This window comes from Papaver somniferum, chromosome 5 (assembly GCF_003573695.1).
Source record: "Papaver somniferum cultivar HN1 chromosome 5, ASM357369v1, whole genome shotgun sequence".
Classification (NCBI taxonomy): Eukaryota; Viridiplantae; Streptophyta; class Magnoliopsida; order Ranunculales; family Papaveraceae; genus Papaver; species Papaver somniferum.
Genome location: NC_039362.1, coordinates 74008494 through 74034299, shown reverse-complemented (window position 1 = coordinate 74034299; position 25806 = coordinate 74008494). Strand labels below are relative to the sequence as shown.

At 37.4% G+C, this 25806-nt stretch overlaps 4 protein-coding genes across 4 annotated transcripts; 1 reads left to right on the top strand and 3 right to left on the bottom strand.

Moving 5' to 3' along the window:
- Window positions 1-4035: 4035 nt before the first annotated feature.
- LOC113281927 (proline dehydrogenase 2, mitochondrial-like) lies at window positions 4036-6090 on the bottom strand. Its single transcript, XM_026530828.1, has 3 exons — window positions 5426-6090; window positions 4417-5303; window positions 4036-4317 (listed from the first exon to the last, which is right to left on the bottom strand). Exons 1-3 carry the CDS (start codon window positions 6020-6022, stop codon window positions 4263-4265), a joined length of 1539 nt encoding a protein of 512 aa, XP_026386613.1. The 5' UTR covers window positions 6023-6090; the 3' UTR covers window positions 4036-4262.
- Window positions 6091-8339: 2249 nt separating this feature from the next.
- On the bottom strand, window positions 8340-10639 carry LOC113281926 (proline dehydrogenase 2, mitochondrial-like). Its single transcript, XM_026530827.1, has 4 exons — window positions 9927-10639; window positions 9106-9751; window positions 8785-9025; window positions 8340-8684 (listed from the first exon to the last, which is right to left on the bottom strand). Exons 1-4 carry the CDS (start codon window positions 10581-10583, stop codon window positions 8636-8638), a joined length of 1593 nt encoding a protein of 530 aa, XP_026386612.1. The 5' UTR covers window positions 10584-10639; the 3' UTR covers window positions 8340-8635.
- Window positions 10640-11486: 847 nt separating this feature from the next.
- Window positions 11487-12267, top strand: LOC113281925 (stress-induced protein KIN2-like). The gene is made up of 3 exons (XM_026530826.1): window positions 11487-11644; window positions 11733-11801; window positions 11921-12267. The coding sequence occupies exons 1-3, from the start codon at window positions 11588-11590 to the stop codon at window positions 11993-11995; spliced, it is 201 nt and encodes a 66-aa protein (XP_026386611.1). The 5' UTR covers window positions 11487-11587; the 3' UTR covers window positions 11996-12267.
- Window positions 12256-14407, bottom strand: LOC113281924 (proline dehydrogenase 2, mitochondrial-like). The gene is made up of 3 exons (XM_026530825.1): window positions 13746-14407; window positions 12865-13510; window positions 12256-12765 (listed from the first exon to the last, which is right to left on the bottom strand). Exons 1-3 carry the CDS (start codon window positions 14286-14288, stop codon window positions 12476-12478), a joined length of 1479 nt encoding a protein of 492 aa, XP_026386610.1. The 5' UTR covers window positions 14289-14407; the 3' UTR covers window positions 12256-12475.
- Between the last annotated feature and the right edge of the window lie 11399 nt (window positions 14408-25806).

Here is a 25806-nt window from a genome sequence, read left to right as displayed (position 1 = left end):
TCCCTGGGGTGTTGGGAATCTGAGATATTGATAGTAGGTTGCCGCTACTCCCTTGATCTTGTGAATCCATCTTCTTCCAATGATGGAGTTGTAAGGTGAAGGTGCATCTACGACGCTGAATCGAGTGTCCACTTTCATGGGCCCTGCGTCTACTTGTAAGACAATGTCCTCTAGGGGCTTTGTAGCTGCGTCGTTGAATCCGTAGATGGTGTAGTAAGATGACAGCAGTTGCTCGTCGTTGAGTTCCATACATTTGAACGTGTCATAGAACAGGACGTTGACTGAGCTTCCTCCATCGATGAGAATTTTCTTGACATTGCCCCTGCTATTGGGAGTGTGAGGACTAGAGGATCATTATGGTCTTCCATGTCTTCTTCCACATCGTCTGCATCGAAAGTCATGGGCGTGTTCATCCATTGTTCGTGCTCGTTTACCTCTTTCCCATCGATCTTATAAAGCTCACAATAATCTTCGAATTGTTTTCTCAATCTCTTCCCAATCTGGGCGGTTAGGGATGGTCCTTGAATCTATGAACATGAAATCGTGTTGAGGGTGCGGTTGCCTTCTGGTAATTGAACCTTCTTGCCTCTCTTGGTTCTATCTTCGTTATCAATCTTCTGTATATATTGCTTCAGGTCTCCTGCGTCGATTAGTTTTTGAATCATTATCTTGAGATTTTTGCACTTTTCTGTTTGATGACCGTTGAAACAGTGGTATTCACAGTATTCCTTGGATTTTTCTGATCTAGGAGGCTGCTTTCCCTTGGACCATGGCCAATCGAAATTCTCCCTCCCTTTGATCTCTATCAGGATGCGTGAATAACTGGTATTCATCTTGGTATAGATTTGATCTTCAAATTTTCGATCACCTCTTCGTCTATCATCCCTTCGTTCTTTTCTTTCTTCGTTGGGACGTTCTTCTGTGATTCCTCTTTTGGACCCGCTGGCTTGATCCACGAAATTTGTGCGTGTGGGACGTTGAGTATGAGATATGGGATTTTCACGCTGAATTTCTTCTAACCTTGCATGCTTTTCTATGATTATCCGGAGATCTCCTTCGGTGGTAGGGATGGTTCCGTGGATCTCGACAAATAAAGGACTCATCCTGTCCATCCCCCATTTGTAGCAGTTGATACTAACCACGGGATCTACGTTGCCAATAGCTTGGCAAATCTTGTGCCATCTATTAGTATATTCTCTGATGGTCTCTTTGTATTTCATCTCCAGCGAGAATAGTTTGTCCATGCCGGTATTGACAACCTTGTTGTACATGTATGTTGCTAGAAATTTTTCTGTGAGTTGGTCGTAGGAGTCGATGGAGTTTGATGGCAAGTTATCAAACCATGACAACGCGGACCCTTTTAAACTTGATGGGAAGTATCTGCACAATATGGAGTCTTCGTTATCCCAACGGGCCATCATTCGATTATAATATCGAAGATGAGCCGCAGGATCAGTTGATCCGTCATAGCAATCGAAAGCAGGAACTGAACACTTCTGCGGTATGGAAGCCCTGGCCAAGTGTGGTGTCAGTGGGGTAGTGTTTGCTTCCTTCATCACTTGATTTAGCCTTCCTCCTCCCTGCCTAGTCTTTAGAACCTTGATTTCTGCCAGCATCTCAGCACGCAGACTTTCCATTGCGATCTGGTGTTCCTCATGAATGGTAGATTTTGCTCGTGGGAAGGTGGTACCGTCGTAGTAGTCCGAGTTCTCGGGATTGTAATCAGGGTCTGATATTTGGCTTCTCCTTGCTCCTCTTCGATTCAATGGAAGTGGGTTGTTTGCGATCACCATTCTTCTATCTTGATTAGGTGCTACAGCCTTGGAGTTGGCTTCGTCGCGTTGGTTTTCTACCTCTGCGCTATGAATGATTCTTTCCTTTAGTGTTTGTTTCTCTTGTGCTAATATCGCCACAGCATCTGCGTATGCCTTCTGGTTCTTCCTTAATTCTGTCAGCTCGGCCATCATCTGAGCGGAATGATTTGACCCTTGATTTGGTGTTCTTGCCCGCAATTGCTCATCAGCGGCTATGGTTTGTTCCTCATCTACGATCTGTATTACTGGTTCTGGTGGGTCTAACTGTGCACCTTGGGACCTCGACGGTTGTTGTGAGGGTTGGCCTGCTATTAGAAGCGGTTGCTTGGCTGGAAAGGGTATGTTCTGTTCGTTGGTTAAGGGCATCCCATAGAGGGGTTGTTGTATTCCTGACTCTGCCACGACTTACTGATGTTCCTGTAGTTGAGCATTGGTTACTCTGGGAGCTCCAACTTTGGATCCGCCAGCTCTTGAAGCTCCTGTTTTGTCTGCCGCGGCATTTACTGCGTTTGCTGCGATGGTGTTGGCATTGATGGGGGCCATGCTTTCTGCATTATCCTGCGCCATATCCGCTGCCTTTAGCTTTTCACCTCTCTGCTTACTCCTAGTTACCACTTGGGTTGTCCTTGGCATCTCTTTTGAAGGAGCTTTAGCCTTCCCGACATCTTTGCTTCTCTCCATCTTTTAATATTTTCCTGAAAGAGAGAGAAAAAATCACGAAGACAATGGGCCCTACGTGATATCTATTAGCGTTTTGAGTCCTCAAAGGTGTAAAATCTTGAAAATACTTAAGGCGTCCATCTGTGTAGATGACCGCAGATCTGTTCGAAGTTTTGATTTTCAAAGACCTAAAAACTTAGAAAATGCATGAAGAATCAGATCTACTTAGATAAACGCGGATCTGTTCATAATTTTGATTTTCAAAGACGTGAAAACTTAGAAAATGCATGAAGAATCAGATCTACTTAGATAAACGCGGATCTGTTCATAATTTTGATTTTCAAAGATGTGAAAACTTAGAAAATGCATGAATAATCAGATCTACTTAGATAAACGCGGATCTGTTAAAAATTTTGGTTTTTGAAATCATGAACGGAAAAAACCGTAGTGTTCCATACATCGTTATTTTCAGAAAACGAAGCCTGAAACAAGTCACAGGAGAAGATAAATCTTTTACCGAGATGAAGATCCCTGTTTCTAGCGCCAGATTGTGAACACAAAGATCTGGTGTCATCTGAGTATTCACAAATAATGCGCGCAGACTCATGACAATACAGTAAATAAGCTGCGCCTGAGGGGAATGGATAGGTTATGTCGAATCCTTGACTCAGAGTTCTAATACTCTTCCTCGTCTCATCAACTACAATCATTGTTCTTGGCTCATACAATAAGATAAATAGTGGATGAAATATAAAATGTACGAACATGATATACCATAAGTATCGAATTTAACATATAAAGTGTAAATGCATGAATATAGACGAAACGATTAACTTATATGATTCATCACTCAGATCTCTGTCTACGGGTTTGGGTTTTTCATTATATGTATGAAGGTTACAGAAATAGTCGAATGACTTTGAGACCAATATAAGCCTGCGTAGCAGGAGGAACTTCACTTACACTTTCTCTATCTCTTTGTCTCTCTCCTATTCTCCTCTCAATGTTTTTCGGCCTCCCTCTTCACTTGGGAGAGAGGGGTATTTATAGGGAGGTTACGTGGGGTCCACTTCTGAAGCCCGTTATAACCTTATCCTCTTGTGTTTTATGCCACTCACGCAGAAGTCTTCGTGTTCTCGACTGCATCTGCGTGTTCTGTCTGGATACGCAGTATTATCTGCGCTTCCAATACAGGCTGACTGACACGTATGCTGTTTGAGGGTATTTAATGCGGGTAGTTGAGATGTCTGTCCGCGGTAGACAGCTGTCCTCTGCCCCTGTCTTGTCTGCGTCAGTCTGGCTATCCCCACCCGTAGATCTTAGATCTTTTTAGGGATAGGATAAAGTGATTCTTGGTTGTCCACGCGTGATATCATATCTTGATGCCCTTAAGATGAAATGTGTACCTACAAGAATCAAGTGTACTTTTAGGACCACTCTTCATAGAGGTCTTTTGTAGTACTACAACCATTTTTCGTACACATTAAGGAAATTTCTTCAAGGACCCTAATAAACTTATCTAGGAATTTGATTTTAGTGTTGCAAGTATTTATTAAGCACATGCTGTATAAAGTCCATGTAATAATTTAATACTGAATCTTGAAGATACTGGGAGATTCTTACAGAGATACTACCATACCTTCACTCAAAGTATTTTTTGTTTTCATTGGCGAAATTACATATCAATATTACTAGACTATTTTACATAGGGTGCTTTAAAGTACATTTAGCTAATATAATCTTCCTACTAAGGAAGTTAAAAAAAAAAAAAAGACACTGCCAGGGGCTTTACTGGCTGGTTGAAGGCGTTACCGCAGCTTTCAATCTCCTTGTAACCTCCTTGCTGCAAAACCAAACAAATTAACCAGAAAAAAAAAGTTAAACTCATGAACTAAAAATCAAAACCCAAAGATAGACATGAATTGAATTGAAGAAAACAAACCTCATTAGTTGCCTATCAAAAGTTGAAGCAGACAAAAGGCCTTTGTTTTCTTCAGCTCTCCTGAGCAGATAAGGTATAACCATGTCAACTGGTCCATATGGAAGATACTTGCTAACTTGAAAACCTGCATTCTTCAATGCAAATGACAACCCATCTGCCATTCCTTTCAATTGTGCGAACTGCACTTTCTCACTACTCTTTTCTAATCCTAAACTCTCCACTTTCGACGCTGCCGCTCTCCCTGACTCAATGTTATGAGTAGCAAGAACAACCGCTCCAGTACCCTGAGCGACTTTCTCGAGCATAATCGAAGCACATTCATCGTAACATGCGTGCGTATCTTGAATGCTTCTATGAATTGGCGATGGAAATCCTAAAGAAGAAGCTAATTGCGATTCGCTCGATAGATAAGCTCCTCTTACTAACTTAAGTCCTAACGTGACACCCATTTTTTCAGCAGCTTCTGTGGCTTGAATTAGTCTCTCTTTTGCATCTCTGAAGTACGTCTGTATTGTTCCATGGACAATTCTATTCCCATCTCTGTTAATCCTTATCATTGTTGAATATGTTAAGTAATCAATAGCTGGTTGAACTGACGAGTATTCGGCGTCAACGAGTAACGGAAGCTTCGACTCTAAACATTTCTCAGACAACTTGATTAGTCTCTGGTGAGCTTGATGAAGATCATATTCTTCACTTGGAGTTAAATGGTTTGGCCTACTCATTGTATGATAGAATGGGCTTGAGTCGGCAAGCATTGGCAATGTATCAACTTTCCATGGAAGATGAAATGAAGAATCTTTATGTTCCCATCTTAGCAAATCACTTACTCTTTTTAGCAGAGATATCGGACATATTGCCGTCACCTTTACACATGCGTAACTTACCTGCAGTTACACACAAAATTCTCATTTTTCCGTTCAAAAACAGAAACAAAAACAGAGCAAAAAAAAAAAACATTCAAAACAGAACGAAAATAAAATGAAGAATTGAATTGACGAATACTTACAGAGGAAGGAGGAAGTAATTTGGTGGTCTCGACAATCTTAAGAAACTCATTATAATTCCGGTCACACGACGCATTATCAGTAGCATCTTCCAAACCATAATCCATAATTCCTTTCAACCCACCATTCCAAAGTTTCTGAAGAGTTTTTTTAGCTTCATCTAAATTCTCACCAGCACAGAAATGATCATAAAATGTATGTTTAACCATCGACATGATAAAATCCTTAACAATCATAGTTTCCACCAATCTTGATCTCATTACTTTGATACCAACATCAACAATAGGTTCATAAGAAGCCATTTGTTGATTCAACATTGATCTTATCAACTTCCCCGTCGTCACCGACGAGAAAAGTTTCTTCCCATCGTTAAAATCCAAATTTATCTCAGACCGTCTAGCTTTCTCTGATGTCGTGGTATCTTCTTCCGTTGGCGACGCTGCTTTGGTAGTAACTGGTGTTGTTAAATCAAATGAACAAGGGTCGGCGGCAGTGACGGAAGTCGTCACCGAACCGAGAACCACCGGAGAAGCGGCTAAAGTGTTCAAAGATTTTCTCTCAAACTCTCTCAATAGGATTCTTGTGTTTCTTAGTGCCATGAAAGGGGCAAACTCTTTTGTTTTTCGAACTACTTACTTTTCTTTTCTCTCTAAAACTATTTTAAGGTAAGAAAATGCTGTAAGAAATGCTGATTTTGGGGTATGAATTTATAGAGAAAATAAGGGTTAAATTGTAATTTAGGGTGAAATGGGTACCATTAATGGTAAAAAATGATAGCTGTCATAGTAGAGATTCCTGGATGTATCTTGCATGTTTTGGGATGGAGCTGACGCAGCATTGGGTCGGATCCTACACATTTGGGATCATGAATGAAAAATAATGAGACTGGATTTTGAGATTTGATAGTGACGTCAACATGTGTTGCTTTTGTTGTCGTGGATGATAAGAATAGTTGAAAAATGTTTACTGTAGTTTGTTATAAAACGGAAGTGTTTTAATTAGCATTAACTTCTATTCTTAGCGCGGAAGCAAAAATAGATTTACTGCTTGTTTAAAGACCGTGTAGATTTTTTAAAAATGGGTGTGCTCGTAGTCTGCAGGAGAAATTTCGAATTCTGGTTTTTGATATCAACATCTATCTTATGATCTCATTTGGGAAATTCATATGGTGGATTTTTTTAATATTTTTATCTGAAAAGTTTGGGCGTGTTCTAAGAATTTTCTAGAATTTTCGGTCAAATTTTTAAAAGCAAAATACTTTCGGAACTCTAATCCCCTTGAATTCTAGATCATCTAACCTTTCTTGGATTTGGACTAGTATGCAAAAAGGTCCGAAATCTTATAAAGGATAACTTGGTGTGGCAAATTAAAAATGGGGAGTCAGCCGAAATATGGGAAGACAGATGAACTTCCAACGAAGAGATAATTCAAAAACCATTGGATAGAGTGTACCAAATTCCAAAACTCGTAAATGAGCTAATTACACCAGAAAATATTTGGGATCTTGGAAAATTAGACGATTATTTCACTCTGATCATTGAAAACAAAATCCTTGCAATCCCCAGTCAAAGCGAGATAAAGATAACATCAAGTGGAGGCAACAAAACGTGGGAAGCCTGGGAAATACATACCGATAGATCAAACAGTTAAACTCAAACACAAGCTGACAAGAGGCAACACAAAGCAAAAACTAAGCCAAAAGTCTGCAAACAGAGCAAGGAGACAACCCCAAAAGTGCACCATCCAGTCGTAACCATGCATGAGGTAAGTCCAACCAAAAGTGCTACTTAAATTAGTATGATACCAGCGGTGTGTATCCACTTGCCGTTCTCTGTCGGTGGATAACTCCAAGTTGAAAATAAGAAATAAAACGAAATTAGAGTTTCAGCCGTTCCTTTTGAACGAATGGGTCCGTCCCTGTTGTCTGTTTATGTAGAATCTAAATGCTAATGAAATTAAGAAAGTTTCTTATGTTGGTCTAAAACTGGTTCCATGACATAAAAAATGAAATGCGACAACCTAAAAGTACCGCCTTGAAAGATTTAAGACACAATAAGTTCGGGCAGCTGATGGTGATGCAGCTACAATGCCCACACATCCGCCTAAACTTCTACTTAAAACGCTCCACTTTTCGCAGGATAAGAGCTAATGGCACCTCCAAGTCAATCCAGATTTTGACCGTTGACACCTAAAAAAGCAGCATTTTGCTTCAAATACTTACGTCTCCGTACTAAATTTACCTTAGAAAGCAGTGTTTAGTTGCCTATTGTCATTCATTTACTGTAACATCTTTTGCGTAGAAACCACAACTTGTCATTCTCATCTCAAGTGGCCAAAGTATTTTTTAAAAATTGAAATCTGTAAGCATTGTTGGATGTTACCAAGTAGTAAGTTATAAGCGTAGTTGAATATCAAACGTACTTTTTGTAGATTAGAAAGATAAGATTAAAAATATAAGGAAAGCTGGGAACAGGTGTATTATATTGGAGTACAGTGTACTACGTTGGAATAGGACGCGTATATGAGATTTTAATGATCCGTACAGGGGACCGAAAAAAACAACGGTCGAAAATTCGATAAGAATATACTCTCTTTGGAACTGTCTTTCATTAAATATAAACAAACACAGCTGTTGATACGACTGCAAATTGCACACATTTCCTAAGTGGGACTGTGGGAGTGAGATCAGTCCACTAGCTGCTAGTCAGTTAGCTTAGCTGCTGCATGGTCACCATTTGGATTATAATATATTATCATCCCCTTCTCCTTTTTGCCTTTTTCTTGGAAGCAAACACATATCCGACTGTGTACTGACGCACCCACATCGCCGACAACATCCCCACCCCCATGAAGGAACCAAATTACTAAAATATACTATATGGTAACATGGACGGCAGAGACTGGAGCAAGAGAAAATTTTGATTTACAAATGCCACTTAGTAGCAAACCCATTATTGAGCACAAGAATAGCACATATTTACAAACAAGTTCATAGTGCGTATCTTGCACGAAATTAGATTGGGCGGGCATTGACTAGATACATGAAGCAGCTAGCCCGCCGTTTTTATTTCCTAAATGCAAAAGCTCTACATAAGAAAACAGAACCTACTGGTTAGTGTTTTCTATTAACATAACAAACTGCTTAAAAATTACACTTGAATCTTGCTCGCACATAGTTGGTGGACCGAAAGGTTGTTCTTATTGTTGATAACTTAAACGCGTTTCATAATATTCCTTTTTAATCGCCTTTTTATTTCGTCCCTGCACGCCAGAACAAAATGAAATCCTATTATTGATTCAGGAAAGTAAGATCTAAGTTGGAATAACCAAAATTTGATCATCTTGTGTTTAACAGACAAACCACATCAATTGTCTGTCCACGGTTGAGGTAGCTAAGAGGCCTTTGTTCTCTTCGGCTCTCCTAAGAAGGTAAGGTATAACCATCTCCACTGGTCCGTAAGGAAGATATTTGCTCACCAGAAATCCTGCATTGTTTAATGCAAATGATAATCCGTCTGCCATTCCTTTCAATTGTGCAAATTGTACTTTCTCATCATTCTTTTCTAATCCTATTTCCTCAGCTTTCCATGCTGCCGCTTTCCCTACATAAAAAAAACGCAAATTAGCAAAAGCACTTGAAGCAGATTACAAAGAAACTAGTGAACATGCAGTAAGTAGTTACCTGATTCAATGTTATGTGTTGCAAGAACAACTGCTCCAGTGCCTTTATAAACTTTCTCGAGCATGATTGAAGCACATTCGTCGTAACAAGCATGAGTGTCTTGGATGCTTTCATGAATTGGTGAAGAAAATCCTAACGAAGAAGCTAATGTGGATTCATGCGATAAATAAGCTCCTCTTACAAGCTTAAGGCCTAATATAACACCCATTTTTTCAGCTGTTTCCGTGGCTTGAATTAGTCTTTCCTTTGCATCTTTGAAGTAAGCTTGAATTGTTCCATGCACAATTCTATTTCCATCTCTGTTGATCCTTATCATTGTCGAATATGTTAAGTAGTCAATAGCTGGTTGTACTGATGAGTACTCGGCGTCAACGAGTAACGGAAGATTCATTTCAAGGCATTTTTCAGAGAGTTTGAGTAGTCTCTGGTGAGCTCGATCAAGATCATGTTCTTCAGTTGGTGTTAAATGGTTTGGTTTGTTTAATGTATGATAGAAAGGGCTTGAGTCGGCAAGCATTGGCAATGTATCAACTTTCCATGGCAGATGAAATGAAGGATCTTTATGTTCCCATCTTAGTAAATCGCTTACTTTTTTTAGCAGTGAATTTGGACAAATTGCGGTGATTTTTACGCAAGCATAACTCACCTGTCGCAATAACAAAGCTTATCAGAATGTATGCAAAAAAAAAAAAAAAAAAAAATTATCGGTAAAGAATTTGGTGTTGGCGAGTTTCTAGCTCATGTCACTGAAATATGCAATATTGAAAGAATTTGTATGCAATATTGAAGGAACACAAAGTATATGCATGTAATTTACTCACGGAGGATGGGGGAAGCAATTTAGTAGTATCAACAATCTTTAGAAACTCGTTGAAATTGCGGTCACACGACGTGTTATCCGTGGCATCTTCTAATCCGTAATCCATAATTCCTTTTAAGCCTCCATTCCAAAGCTTTTGCAGAGTTGTTCTTGCTTCATCCAAATTTTCACCAGCACAAAAATGATCATAAAATGTATGTTTAACCACAAACAATATTATGTACCTAATGAAACTAATATGAAACAGTCTTGATCTCATGACCCAAATTCCAATATTTACAATTGGATCATAAGAAGCCATTTGTTGATTCAAAATGGACCGTATTAACTTCCCCGTCGTTACCGACTTGAACAATCTCTTTCCGTCATCAAAATCCAATGTTTTTTCGTCGGACGTATCAGCTTTATAGTTGCCAATGCCTTGGTTTGTGCTTAAAGTTGGCGAGGTCTTGCCAATGATAAAAGCACCTCTAGCTGAAATGCTGTTGATGTTGAATGATGTCTTGAATTTTTTCAAGAATTCTTCGGTGAGCTTCGATTTGTCGAGGGGTTTTTCAATGGATAAGTTAAGTGAAGGCTCCAAAGAGATGGGAGTAGCTGAAGTGTTCAATGATTTCTTGAATCTTGGAAGGAGTTTTTGAGTTATTCTTACAGCCATGAAAGGTCAAAATTTGTACCTTTCACCAAAGAATTGGAATATTCTCTCCCTTTCTCTTTTTTTACTACAATTTTTTTTTTGTATGTCTATTCCTTTGAATTTATACTGAGATTTTTTAGGAATATAATTTTGGTACAAATTGAGGGGTTAATTAGTGAAAAAAACAGAAATCTGATTAGTAGTAGATAAATGGTGGTTATTCGTCTGATAATAATTGGTGTTGGTTAAAATTAGGATTACAGAGACAAAATTGGAAGATTATAAACTCATTGATTACCGTTTCTTCAGCAAATTTGTTTAGGAATTGAGCAAGTCTCAGTAGAAAAATAGAGTTACTGTGGGTAAATGCGCATACTTGCAACGTTTATAAATGTTGCAAACCCTAAAAAGTACTGCATAAAGAACACCACACCATTTTACTGTCACCAAACAATGAACCTTCAAATTTTCAGCCGTAATATACTATCGAGTCCTGCTATCATGCACTCAAATGCATAAAAACACAATGAGCGTGCACTTCTAAACCGTAGATTTTCACCTTCACTTCTGATAAAAAACAAGACGGTTTAAAAATACATGTCTTGTGTGCGCCGAGTAAGTAATAGCCTGGTCTAACAGTGCAGTGGTCAAGATCGTGAGTTAGCTGTTAGTGTTGAGGTCTGGATGTACCAAGTAAAATATAACTTTTGTGACCTAACGTTTGTGCCTTTGTACATGGACACATGAACTTTTCTTTAAGTTTCTTGGTTACCAATTCAAGCTTTATTTAGAGAGTTCCTAGTCAAAAGGATCAAAATACACTTGTACAAGTATCAGAGCAACCAGTATGAGAAGTTCTATAAATCAGCTGACATTTGTCAAGCAATGAGAAGGTTGAAGAAATCTATAAATTGCACTGAGCTTTGCTTGCATTATCATCAAAACAAGTTTTAATTCATTCTTTGCATTCTTTGTGAGATTTAGAAGAAGTAATTAAGAAGGAAAGTAATTAGCATTAATCAGAGATGGATAACTCCCAAAGCATGAGCTACAATGCTGGTCAAGCCAAGGGACAAGCAGAGGTATAAAGAGATTCACCTCTTTTCTTTTCTTTTTTGTGAAATTATTGGTTTAACTCTTGATTAACTTTTTGTTTCAAAACACAAATAGGTTAAGAAGGATCAGGTAGTGGATCAAGCTTCCAATGCTATGCAATCTGCAAAAGAATCATGCCAACAGGTATTCATTGGACATGACTAGGCCATTTTTAAGTTTTATTTTTCCAGAAACTACCCACTGAAATTCTAAACAAGAGGTTGTGCTAATAATGCTCTATATATGTTTGGATGTATGTATAGGCTGGCCAGCAGATGAAGGAAAAGGCACAAGGAGCTGCTGATGCCATCAAGGATGCTACTGGAATGAAGAAATGAATTCCAATGAGCATTATCAACCTAACCAAGAATAAGATCAAGTTTTTTTGTTTTCAATATTTAGCCTACACCATCATATGTAAGATGGATTTTGTTTATTGTTGCTTAGGGATTTTTATGTTTTCAGTCATTTAGATTGTTAAATTGTTGCAAAATAAGTCTTGGTTAGGGTTTTTGTTTATTGTTGTTTGAAGTGCAAACAAGACTACTGCACTCTTTATGGAGTTGTATGAGCCTTAATAATCAATTTAAATATTTCATTATTCTTCAAACATTGAGTTTATGTACCCTTTTATTTTTGAAATGGCATAAGCCATTGAAAACTGAATATGTTAACCATATACGCATTTACAGATCTTAGTAATAACATAACCCTTTTTCATATATACACAAGGGAATGATGACACCCAATTTATAAAAACCAAAGAAGAGAAGAGAAGAGCATAATGATAGTGTGATTTAATGGCTAATTTAAAGGCATCACTTTGGCGAACGAATTGAAGCTTTGAATCGCCGTAGCACTTCGTTCTTCATCAGTTCTCTGTCTATAGTTGAAGTAGATAACATCCCCCTATTTTCCTCAGCTCTTCTCAGTAGGTAAGGTATAACCATATCAACTGGTCCATAAGGAAGATATTTGCTTACTTGAAACCCTGCATTCTTTAATGCAAATGATAACCCATCTGCCATTCCTTTCAACTGCGCAAATTGTAGCTTTGGGTTACTCTTTCCAAGTCCCAATTCTTGCGCTTTCGCTGCTGCCACTCTCCCTGCAAACCAAAATATTATCAGAAACCATCAAAATTAGATGTGCATACGAATGAACTTAGTGAAAGTCTATGCAACTACGAGCGCGCGCACTAATGTACCTGAATTAAGATTATGGGTAGCGAGTACGATTGCTCCAGTACCATTGGCGACTTTCTCGAGCATAATAGAAGCACATTCATTGTAACATTCATGGGTATCTTGGATGGTATTATGAATTGGAGATGTACAACCTAAAGAAGAAGCTAATTGCAATTCGCTAGATAAATAAGCTCCTCTTACTAGTTTGTACCCTACTTTAACACCCATTTTCTCTGCAGCTTCTGTTGCGAGAATCAATCTCTCTTTTGAATCTTTTAAATAAGCTTGAATTGTACCGTATACAATCGGGATTTCGTGTCTATTGATTTTTATCATAGATGAATATGTCAAGTAATCAATAGCGGGTTGAACTGACGAGTATTCTGCATCAACGAGCAAGGGCAGGTTCATCTCCAGACATTTTTCGGATAGTTGAAGTAGTCTTTCATGAGCTTGTTCAAGATCATGTTCTTCTATTGACGTCAAATGGTTTGGTTCAGTCAAAGTGTGATAAAAAGGACTCGATTCCGAAAGCATTGGAAACGTATTGATCTTCCATGGAAGATGAAATGAAGAATCTTTGTGCTCCCATCTTAGCAAATCACTTACTCTTTTAAGCAATGATATTGGACAGATTGCTGTTATCTTTACACATGCAGAGCTCACCTGTTGAAAAATACAACAAAACATTCATTCAAGAAGCATAATTGTTTCTAGGCTGCACAGGGACTCGAACTAGTAACCTCGTATGAGAGTCCAAGATTAATAAATTAGAGAGAAAAATATTCTTGAAATCAACATACAAAAAACCAATGAAACAGGGGAGATATTTTAATGAAACAAAAATTTCCATTCAAGTACACAAATTTGATAAGAAAAAAGGTGAAGAAGATATACTTACAGATGAAGGAGGAAGAAACTTGGTGGATTCAATGGTTTTAAGGAATTCGCTTAAATTCCGATCGCAGGAGAAATTATCATTAGCATCTTCTAAACCATAATCCATAATTCCTTTCAAACCAACATCCCAAAGACTTTCAAGGGTTTTACTAGCTTCATTTAAATTCTCACCAGCACAGAAATGATCATAAAATGTATGTTTGACAACACCTAATATAAGACTTTTAAATACCATGGTTTCCATTAATCTTGATTTCATAACCCAAATTCCAATATCAACGATTGGATCATATGAAACTAGATATTGATTCATCAATGATTTCATTAGATAACTTGTTTTTATTGATGAGAATAATTTCTCTCCATTCTCAAGATCCAATATTTGTTCATTTCTTTTCTTTTCCGTCCTAAAAGAATCCGCAACGCTTTTCTTTTCGGGTAAATCCGGAACGGATGATGATGATGAAGAAGTAATAGCAACAGCTGAAGTGTTAATTGATTTGTTGAATCTTCCCAGGAGTTTTTGAGTGTTTCTTATTGCCATGAAAACAGAACACAATGGAAGAAAGAAATTTTCAAACTCTTGTTTTTCTTCAGAGGAATTTTGTCTCAACACATGAATTTTGCTAGTCTAATTAAGTATAGACAAGGATTTCGGAAGGGGTAATTTTATACAGTATATTTCAGGATTTGATGGACTAGTTTGAATATAATTAAGAAGCTGACATTAGTAGCGGTACTACGCGAATTCCGGTCGTTTTACTAAATTACTTTTACTTAATTACGATAAGACGATGAAATCACCATTCCTATGGTTAATTCACCGAATCTGAAATTGGGAATATTCTTTGAAAACGGCGAGTCAACAAAGTCAAGGGCCAGATACATATTCCAAATTATTTTCGTATTGTGTACGACAGTACGAGCAATACTACACTGATAAAGGGGTATAGAGTTCTTGCCATTGCTAGATAAGCATCCGAGATAAAAGGGGTTTATCACATACGTACAAGTAATAATTTTCCTAGAATTAGAAATTTTATAAAATAAAGCTAAATTCAGCGCATTCATATTTTCAGTTCTATGGATAAGCCGATGTTTTGTAAGAACAAAAGATATCTGATGCTTTCTGTCATTATTGTTTCCTAGGTAACATACCGGATAACGTTCTTGACTTGCATTTTGATATAAGTGTTTGAAAATTTCAACAACTGCTTCTTCTTCGGCTTCTATGGACACATTTATTCTCTGCATTTTGTTGGCACAATCAAACGCTAATTGAGATCCTCTGGTTGTTAGTTTGGGTGTCACTGAGATGAAGATTGCATATCTTTATGTTGACCCCATATTGTCCCATGTTAGATGAGTTACAGCTAGTTGTTTGAAGAGTGTCAGATCTCCTCTAGTGATGATTGTTCAGAATGTCATTAGGGTGATTATGCACTCTATTAGAATCACTCACACGGCTGATGATTTTTTCAACAGTTTGCTTAGCATCTAGACTAACTGATTCAAATGTAAAAGTACATGTAGCCCTCCAGATGAACCAGCGAGTAGTAGCATAAGTTGCAGTTTGATGTTTATTCGCTCTTATCTTGTGATTCAGCTAGTCAATGAAAGTAGCATGATTGCCTCCAGTATCAAGATTGTAACCTAGAAATCGCCACTATACTTGAACAACAATAAGGCAATTAAGGAAGATATGCATTACCGTTTCCTTCCCATTTTTGCAAGATTTGCATATGGGATCAATGTAACGTAAAATACCGGCTGACATAATATTAGTAAGGATGATCCTATGAGCATATTTCCAAATAAAAAGTTTCATAGTTGGTTTTTTGTCCATTTCACAAATCTTACTCTAATTAGCAAGGTTTGCATCCTGGTTGTATTATCCCCCCTCTTAGCAGTGTAAAGAGATTCGGCAGATAAATTTACATTCTCAGTTAAATTCCATCTAATATGATACCTCTCTCCAGAGTGAATCTTAGCTTCTTTGATAGCATGCATTTCACTCTGATTAAAATATTCCTGAAGTTTAGTATCATCCCATATTCCATCATTAATGATGAGGTGTTTCACACGAATAGAGTCTTCTGGCAAGTTGTTTGGTTGGGTGAGATGGATATTATGGTTACCAATCTGTTTTTCATGCCAGATGTTGATGTCATACCCTTCTCCAACATATCAAGAACTATATATACTTCTGAATTTTTCCGATCCCTCATAATAAGCCCTTCCAGATCCAGGAGTCCCAGTATGAGTTTTGATATCCATATTGAGGATATTTTTGTTTCTTATATATTTGGCAGACAAGATGAGAGATAAAAGAGACTCTCTGTCTTGGGTGATTCTCCACCCATTTTAATGATCATAGCATTGTTAAATGAGTTCATGTTCATCAATCCAAAACCTTCTAGCTCTTTTGGTTTCCAAACGGAATCCGATACTTTTGGAAATTATCCTTTAGGATTCTCAGGATCTTTTCTCCAGAAGAAATACCTCTAAGCTTGTTGATTTCTTGGCAAGTTTGTTTAGGCAATTTGAGGCAGTTCATCTGATAGATACAAAAGATGACAGGACAAACTGATAAAGGTTTGTCTTCCAGTAGGATTGAGGTGGGTAGTTTAGTTTTCCATCCATCCAGTTTGTACTTTAATTTATCCACACAAGGTTTGAATAAAAAAAATTTGCATCTGATTGTGAAAAGTGGAGACCCAAGGTATTTGTCTCCAGAGTCGATCATCTTATGTTGATACTCAACTAATCATCAGTATTTTTACTAAAGAGATTCAGACTTGTTAAAGTTAATGAGTTGACCAGAGTTAGTGCTGAAGGTTTTAAATAGCTCCATCATATTATTGCAATCATACGTGTTTGTTTGGCAGAAAACTATGCAATCATCAGCAAAAACAAGATGAGATATAGAAGGGGCATACATCTTTGCAGATAGAAATACCTGTAATTAGACCCAGGTTTTCATCATGAGAAATATTTCTAGAAAGAGCTTCCATGTAAAAGAGGAATAGATAAGGATGTAGAGGGTCTCCTTGTCCAATCCCTCTACAAGGTTTCAAGAATTTTCTAGGCGCCTCATTCACCACAACAACCATATTTGTAGTGGTAATGTATTGATTTATTTTTTTGGCACCATTTATCATCAAACCCCACTTTCTCATAATAGCTAAGAGGAAATCCCAGTCAACTTTATCAAAAGCTTTTGTCATATATATTTTTATTCCCATTGTGCTTTTACACCCTTTTTGCCTCTTTTACTGTTCATATTGAGTAATAGCCATATTATCAGATATTTGTCTCATTGAGATAAAAGATAATTGAAATAGACACACGAGTTTATGCAGCAGGGGTTTCATTCTTTGGGATAGAAGTTTAGAGATAATCTTGTAGGTGGTTTTTGTAGGCTGATAGGTCTGAAATGAGCTGGGGATGTGGGAATGCCAACTTTGGGTATTAAATATATGGAAGAGTTCATTTCTTTCAGTATATAACCTGACTTGAAATAGAAAATTGACCATGATAATATCCTCATTTACAGTATCACATTTGGATTGGAAAAAGTTTGGTGGAACCCATTAGTTCCAGAAGCTTTATCACCTTCAATATTGAAGAGAATCTTTTTTATTTCTATAGGATCTGGGATGGAGTCAATGTGAGCATTTTCTTGAGGGGTAATAGAGCTTGGTATTAGATTGAGAGTTTCAGGGTTGATAATATTAGTTTTAGTGGTAGCCGTATGCAAGAAGTGGTTCGTGAAGCAATCAACAAGAAGAGATTAAGTTCCCACTTAATTCCTGGATGGTCTCTATTATGCTTCTTTGCATATTTTTGGCAGTTTTATGAAAGAATCTGGTGCTTTTGTCCCTAATTTAACTCTCTGTTTTGTGCTCTTAGTCTTCCAAAACCTTTCTTATGTAGCCTCTTAATATATGACTGCCTTTCTGCATTGTTAATAGCATTTCCTCTATCCCAATAAAATTAGTTCTTGTAGCCCAATTCTGAGTGTTTGTTGCTTCTTTAAATATTGGTCTTGATGTTGCCACAGACCTCCTTGTATAAGAGTTTGACTTTTATTTTGACATCCCTAAGTTTTCTGGAAAAAAAGTAAGCTGAGGATCCCTGAAGTTTTGATTTCTAGCATTCAACAACGATTTGCTTACAATCCTCATGATCCAACCAAGGACTAAAATTTTTAAAGGGAATGTAACCATTTTTCCATTTGGGGTTGGATCTGAGCAGAATGGGATGGTGGTCAGAGCCAATAGCCAGAAGATTTAAAATGGTAGAGTTTGGGTAAAGAGCTAACCAATTTTCAGTAGCTAGCCCTCCATCCGGTCTTTGTTCGGTGAGGTCATATCCAGATCTTCTGTTGGACCAAGTAAAGGGACAACCAGTACAACCAAGATCAATGAGCTCAAGTTCATTTATTTTATCTTGAAAATAAAAAACTTCCTTGTTATCAATTGGTTGTTTACTAATTTTTCCAGAGTCATGTAAGATTAAGTTGAAGTCTCTCATAACAAGCAATGGTAGCTTGTTACTTATGGTGGTTAATTCAATCGTTTTTCATGTTTCAGCTCTTTTTGGTAATTCATAAGGACTACCATAGTACCGAATAAAAATCCAATCTGGACTATTAGCCATGGATATGATATCATTGATATGATTATGGGAGAAATCAATCACTTGAACAGAAATGTTATTCTTCCAAATCAGAATAAGCTCACCAGCAGTGCCAACAGTCTCATTAAGATCAACAAACCAAAAGTTTTTGATATCAATATATTTCAAATTTAATTGAGATTCTCATGTTTTTGTTAGTTTCATAAATGAACATGATATCAGGATTGAATTTGTTTAGCAACTCATTTAGATATTCTTGGTATTCTTCTGTCCTGAGAATGATCAGTACAGAGAATTTTATAGCAGACCAAAACCTTAAAGTAGAATAGGTTAGGGTGTACCTCAGCATAAGTGGAGCAATCCTCCAAGATATGATCATCCCTCCGGAGAATAGTCTCCCATACCACCACTTTCCACATAAGTACTTGCTTTCTTATTCTTCTTTTGAGTGTTCACGATAGTTAGGTAGCTTCCTCTTAGCCTCAACAATCTTCAAACTTTTAATTTGGTTGAGAATTTTAACATTATTAGTCACCAGTTGCTTTCCTTTTTGTGCATCTTTCTTTCTTTATCTGTTTGAGCTCCTTGTCTATTTTCATCTTAATCTCAGGCAGGGTTGGTATTGTGAGAAAGAGGTTTGGTATAAAAGGATTGGTAGTGGGAAAAACTGGACATCTACGCAGTTGGTAAGCATGAGCAATGGAGGGTTGCGAACTTATGGAAGTTTCTCGTGGATTTTGTTTCTTTCTTCCAGTCTCCTTCAGATGCTTACCTTCCACTAATCTTTCATGTCTTTGTTAACAATCTATGACATCATGGTTTGAGGATAGAGGGCTTTCATAATTCTTCTCAACTTCTTCTGTCTTGAATTGGATATGAGTTGAATTCTAATTTTCAGGGGATCTCATAGTTTCATCTATCTTCTTATCCATTTCCAAATGCTTTGCATATTTCATCTTTACTTCAAACTCAATATCAGCATCCCATTCAGATTAATATCCCAGAATTGGTTTTTTACCTTTGCAGCAGGGGTAGCTGGTGTAGGGGATTGTATAAGGTTGCTTTGATCTTTGGTAGGGTTATAAAGCTTTTGAGGACGATCAATGATTGTGCAAACCTTGCAGAATTGATTACCAGAGAGAGCATAAGCAAATTCAAGTCAGTACGAGACAGATAGAGTCTCATAAGTGGCAATACCAAATTTGAGGGCTTTAGAAACATTGATCGTTATTTTGACCTCCATATTTTTGTCATCTTTGTCTCTACCATAAGGTATTTTTCTCTCCTGGTAAATGCGTACTGCTTTGAGAATACCCCTTATTTTAGGAGTGATGTGTTTTGGTATTCTTTTTATAAGGATCCAAACCATAACTTGATAGAAGCACACTCTTCATCAATAAACTCAGGACAAGCTTCAGGAACTTTAGCAAGAACAATCAATTTTCCAAACATTCCTCTAGTACCACCTTGTCTTAGGAATTTATAATCATCTTTATCTATCAGTCTGACTTGAACGTAGTTTATTCTTCTTTACCATATGTCAGCTTCAGTTCTTCTATTGAGATCCAAGTTCTCATTGATGAATTTGTTAACCTTTTTGATTTCAAATGATATATTGATGCATACTATTCCAATGAAGCAACATTTTCATGCCTTCTTATATTTATTGAGGATGTTTTCGGGGTTTAAGGAGACTTTTGGGAAAAGATATTCAGGGATGGTCAGTGAGGAAGTAATTTGATAGACCAAACTTTCAACAGAGTTGGTGTCTAGTAAAGATATGGAGTTTGTGGTAGAGGCCATCCAAAAGGCTATGAGGTTACACTGGATTTTTGAGCAAATTTTAATAAGCAAAAGGGTCTTGGGTTTCTCCGGGATAAATTTGATCTGATATACTGGTACGATAGTTGGGGATTTTTTCAGCTTTAATTTGAAAGATTTTCACATGTTCCTTAAAGGTACTATCTGTAAAGTGTTTTTAACGCCATGTGGGTGTTTATGTTATTGGCTAATAACTTGATTCAAGTATTAGAGTCACGAGCATATAAAACTTTCTTAGTTATTGATGTGTCCTTTGTCAAGACAATGATTTGAGAAGATTGAGTGGTCATGGTGGAGTTAGTTGAGCATATCTTGGGGTGATACCTATATATAGGTTAGTCAAGAGAAATACCGTTGTACTATATGGTTGATTTTCGTAAAAGTATATAGGATGAAGATTTGACACCTTCATTCTAGTGAAAGCCTCATCATAATTGTTTTATTTGGTTTGAGATACTTACCTGATATCACAGGTTAATCTCCGGGTACTCGGACTAGGCATGAGTCAGCATCGACATGAGCCTATGAGTAGCATTGTTGTTTATATCACTTGAGAGTCTCGTGCTTTTACATGAAAAATCGAATGTATCTGCATATTGATTACACAGTTTAAAGCTTTTCACAAAATCCATAGGACTCATAGGAAACACATGAGAGGTGGTTGTTTTTGGATGGACGCCATCTGTCAAAAGTCAAGTTACATGCGCAAGAGAAAGGGTATTCTCTTAGAGGAAATGTAAATGCTTGGGGAAGCGTTCCAATTAAATTTAATATTGATAACTTATTCCTAATTAACCCTAACACATGTTTTAAACCACCACAAAACAACCAAAAGTCTTCTTTACGCAACTGTTCATCTTTACCTTGTTCATCAACATTATCATCAGACCTCGTAAAAACGCTGGGGGTACCAAGATATACTACCAACTTTTTCTTAGAAAATTTGTATGGAAAAACTCAACACAACTCCGAGAGTAGAAACTCAATCAAGGAAAGTGTCTAGAGTTATCTCTCTCTCACACTTGTTGTTAGAACGTTTGCAGAATTGAATCTGTGAACCAAACTACAAAGAGAGTTCTTGGACGGTATCAAAGACCAATGTCCAAGGAACAATCAAGTCTTTGCCAATTAACAAGGTTGGACCTAACTACTGTGATTGTTTAATGCACAACATGTGATATTTCAATTACAAAGATAAACAATATAATGCAGAAAAAGAAATAACACAAACACCAGAAGTTTTGTTAACGAGGAAACCGCAAATGCAGAAAAACCCCGACACCGAGTCCAGATTGAACACCAAACTATATTAAGCCGCTATATACACTAGCCTACTACCAATTAACTTCGGTCTAGAATGTAGTTGAGCCCTAAAAGGAAATCCACCGATTAAGGTATAGTCGTGCTCCTTACGCTTCTTGAATCTCGGAAGACTCTGCGCAATTGATTCCCTTAGATGATTTCACCCACAACTAAGAGATGCTTCAATCTCAATTGAAGACCTTAAACCATATCTGCCTCCCACAACTTAGACAAAAGTCTGGCTATCCTCAAAATCCGGACTTGTGTAACCCGAAGTGCAGCCTAGATTATTATTCACCTCACAAGTATTATACCTGTGGAATCAACAAAGTATGAAACAAAAAGACTTTGTTAATTACTATCTATCTTGATTAATGGAGCAAGGCTCTACAAACAATCAAGATCAGGATACTCAATTTATCAAGATAAAAGATAACTGTACCTGGCTTCACGAATCCCAATGAAGTCTTTGTAGTCGCTAAACCCTAAAAGGGTTTTCGGAGAGGACGACTCTAGATATAAATAAGACACACCAAAAAGTAGTGTCAGGATTCAAAGATCCCAGTTGCCAAGAGTTCTCCTTATATAGACTTCAAAGCCTAGGTTGCTTTAGGTTTAAGCTAAGATAGCATTGGAACCAAGCAAACAATATCCACCGTTAGATGAAACCTTTGAATCTTAATCACATATACAAGATATACACTATGGTTTCGTAAACCGTAACCGAACCGTGTATAAAGACTATGTTCAACATGGTTAGCCGAAACTAGCAGATTTGAACTTAAAAGCTTAACACTCATTTTCCTGTTCACTAAGACATTAATATTGAGTCACAATCATGTGATCAAATGCAAATTACTTTATAGAAATAATTTAATCGCAATTGAATCATGATCGACATAGTTTGTAAATGTACAAAGTACAAGTACTTGAATCATTTGTGAAACGGCTGAGTCACAGTACGCAGACCGGTTTGCAAACTTAATACGCAATTACCGAGTTCCGGAGTCTACAGAACTTTTCAGTTCATAAACCGTTTTGCAAACTTATGCAATTACCAAGTTTCGGACTCTACAGAACTTTTCAGTTCGTGTACCGGTTTTCAAACTTTGAATCAACTCAAAGTTCCAGAGTCTACAGAACTTTTTAGTTTATGTACCGGTTTGCAAACTTAAGACCTTTGCCGGTTCCGGAGTTCACAGAACATTCAGCTTGCGTACCGGTTTGGCTACGTACTAAATTGGTTCTAGAACATAGAACTGTTTTGGATCGCATACCGGTTTGATTATTTTATCCCGGTTCCCTTAGCACAGTTCCAAAATTGTTTCTATACGAATATACAAACCTATCCGGATCACGAAACAAACAGATTTTCCCATGATGTACATACGAATATACATATCACACAAATCTGAAAGTCGATATATAGCTACTTCGCTACGTGTACGAATACATGTAATACAATTTCAGACATATAAAAATTTTCTCAGTTTGTAAGACTGATAACACTGTCTTGTAGTATTAATATAGTAGTTTTATATTTCTCTAAACCAATTCGAAATATTCTTGAATAACAACAATGACACATATCACTGTTCCAAGCTATTTTTCAAATGATAAACTTGAATTATGATTTCGTTCCGAACAATAAATCGTTCTCCACCGAATTTGATCAAGTATGAACAAATGTTCATTAAGCTTAGTCATTATATTTCGAAAAATTCGTAAACTAAATAATTAGTTCTCGACTCGAAATTCTTGTTTATGCAAGCTAGTTTAATTAGTTATGCGACAATCGTCTCAAAGATAAAATGGTGAATATAACTTGAGAAATAGGTGGTTCAGTCTTCGCTTACCTTTTGTCGATGAAGTTCTCCAAAAGCTTCGGCTGATCTTCGCCTTCCAACGGTAGAACGCAAATGATGACTGGCTCGTTTCTCAACTCCATTATCCTAGAACGAGACTTAACTAATTGTAGACTAGAAATCAAGATATAGTTTTGACACAAGCTTGATATAGCAACACTTGTGAGTTCGACCGAATAATGCTCTAACAAGACCAATTAAACCAATTAATTAACATCAATCCCCAATTGCAAATTGTCGTTTCTCCTGAAGTTCAGCCCGCGATTCATGTTCAAACCCATGGTATAATTTCTCCTAGATTTAATGCAACCAATGGTGACCCAATATTCAGTTCTCTTCCACCATTCTAAATTCAACCTCTTCCGGCCAGAGATGTTAATCATCCCCTTTTTTCATATAGTACATATGAGGCTGGATAAGGGATTTAAGGTGGTAGTGGTGAGGGAGAAAATAATGGGGATGATGAAAATACTCCAGAATGAGATAGGAAGGCAATACATCACCCAAGGTACCTGTAAATCAGAATCGAGATTGGCAGGTAGCAGATGTGTGAGTTATGTTTTCTAGGTATTCCCTGGATGGTGAGTTTGTTGCAAATGAAGGGTTTGTTCTTGTGGGTGATCTCCATTTAGTGTCTGGCGGTGTGCGATTGGAGTTTTATTCAGTTATCATGCCTGCAGCAATGATGAGTGAGATTAGGAGGATTGCAACTTTGCCAGTCCACGTGCAAGGTATGAGTTACCCTTTGCTTAATCTTTTGAATCGTGTGGTTGGGAGGATTGCAACAAATGTTGTTGCATAGTGAACACAGGGTATGGAGCCATAAATCCCCTGAAGCATGCGCCACCAGAGCAACCAGTAGAAGCACCACAACAGCCTAGAGTTTATAGATTGCAATATCCTCGTCGAGTCCGAGCATATCCTCATGTCTGACCACCAAGGCCTACAAGAGGTCAGACATCTGCAAAGGCATGCAGAACCCGAAGTGAACAATCCTATCATCCGCTATAGCATCAGTGTCCAGAATTGCAATTGGGTTTTTACAGGAAAAGTGCATAGAATTTCATAACTCTCTTCAGGTCTTAGATTTATATATTTCACTGTGTAGAACTTTTTTTGGGTAGAATCTGGTGAGGATTCTTTTATTTATGTTGCATATCAGTACAAACAGTTTTATGGTTTGGTTTATGATGAGTACCTGCAAAGGACATGGTAGAACTCATGGCAGCGCACACAATACTATGATTGGGTATTTTTTGTTTGTACTTATGATTTTGTGTGTTGCTATTTTGAATGAATATGTTAGTTGAATACCTTCATAGATGAATGTGAACTGAAATCATGTGTTAAAAACACTCCAACTGTTTTCCTAGGTTTTGTACGAGATTGTGTGAGATGAGTTGGTTGGTATTGCGGTGGGTTTTTGTATTTGTATTAGGTGTTTTAGTAATCCATTATTTATAGATTTCAAGGGGATTTCCTATTGGGTACCAGGAGGGGTTAGGTGTAGATGTGAATTTTGACTTGTAAGCACTTGGAGTGTAAGAGAGGGTTCTTTGATGGCTCCAAATTTATAAATTAGAGTTAGGAGTGCTTTTAGGATTGTAAATCACATATGGGTTTTTTCCTTCTGACTTAGAGCACTGATAGGTAAATATATATTTCATTTATGTTTTAATTTTTACGTTTTGTTGAGAATGATTTGTGTGTCTCCGGGATGAATTTGTTGAGTTTTCTACTTGTTGTTGTTGAAGGTTTGAGGCTGTAGATTAGTGGTTTCAGTGAGTTGATGTTGTAGGCCTGTGATTTCAGTGATTTCAGTGGGGTTAGGGACCAAAGATGTTGCAGTAGAAGTAATGATGTGAATATTAAGACTTAGGTTGGTGATTTGATTAGCTTTGAGATTCATGGATGAACGATTTTCATGAAACTCCGGCTAAGATTCCGACTAAGAGCGACGAGAAAAAACCATTGGAGGGCCTAACGATAAAGAAAATGGTGAATCGGAGATAATTCGGGCATAGAGAAAGGAGAGAGTGCAGAACTTTCTACAGGGCGAAGGATCTTGGGACGATTCAGTTTAGCATTGGCATTAGAAAATGTTAACATGTTTCCCCACTCTCTCTCATCGGGGAAATGTTGGTTATTGGGGTATTGTCTGATGAACAAAGCAAACGATCAAGATAAGCCTGTCATTCCTGCTGTTTGAACAAAATCCAAGGAAATGCCAGCTCTTAACAATTCAATGGAATAATGATCGTGATTTTTTTATACTCGGTAAATGTGGCATTTTCGATTTTGTATGGGTTGGCTTACTTATGTAATTGTGCCATTGAAGTAGAAGCAGAAGCAGAAATCTTTGGCTATTAATCAATTTAGCCTTGGCCAGTGACGGAACTAAGGAGTGGTCTGGAATGATCCCAAAATTTTATA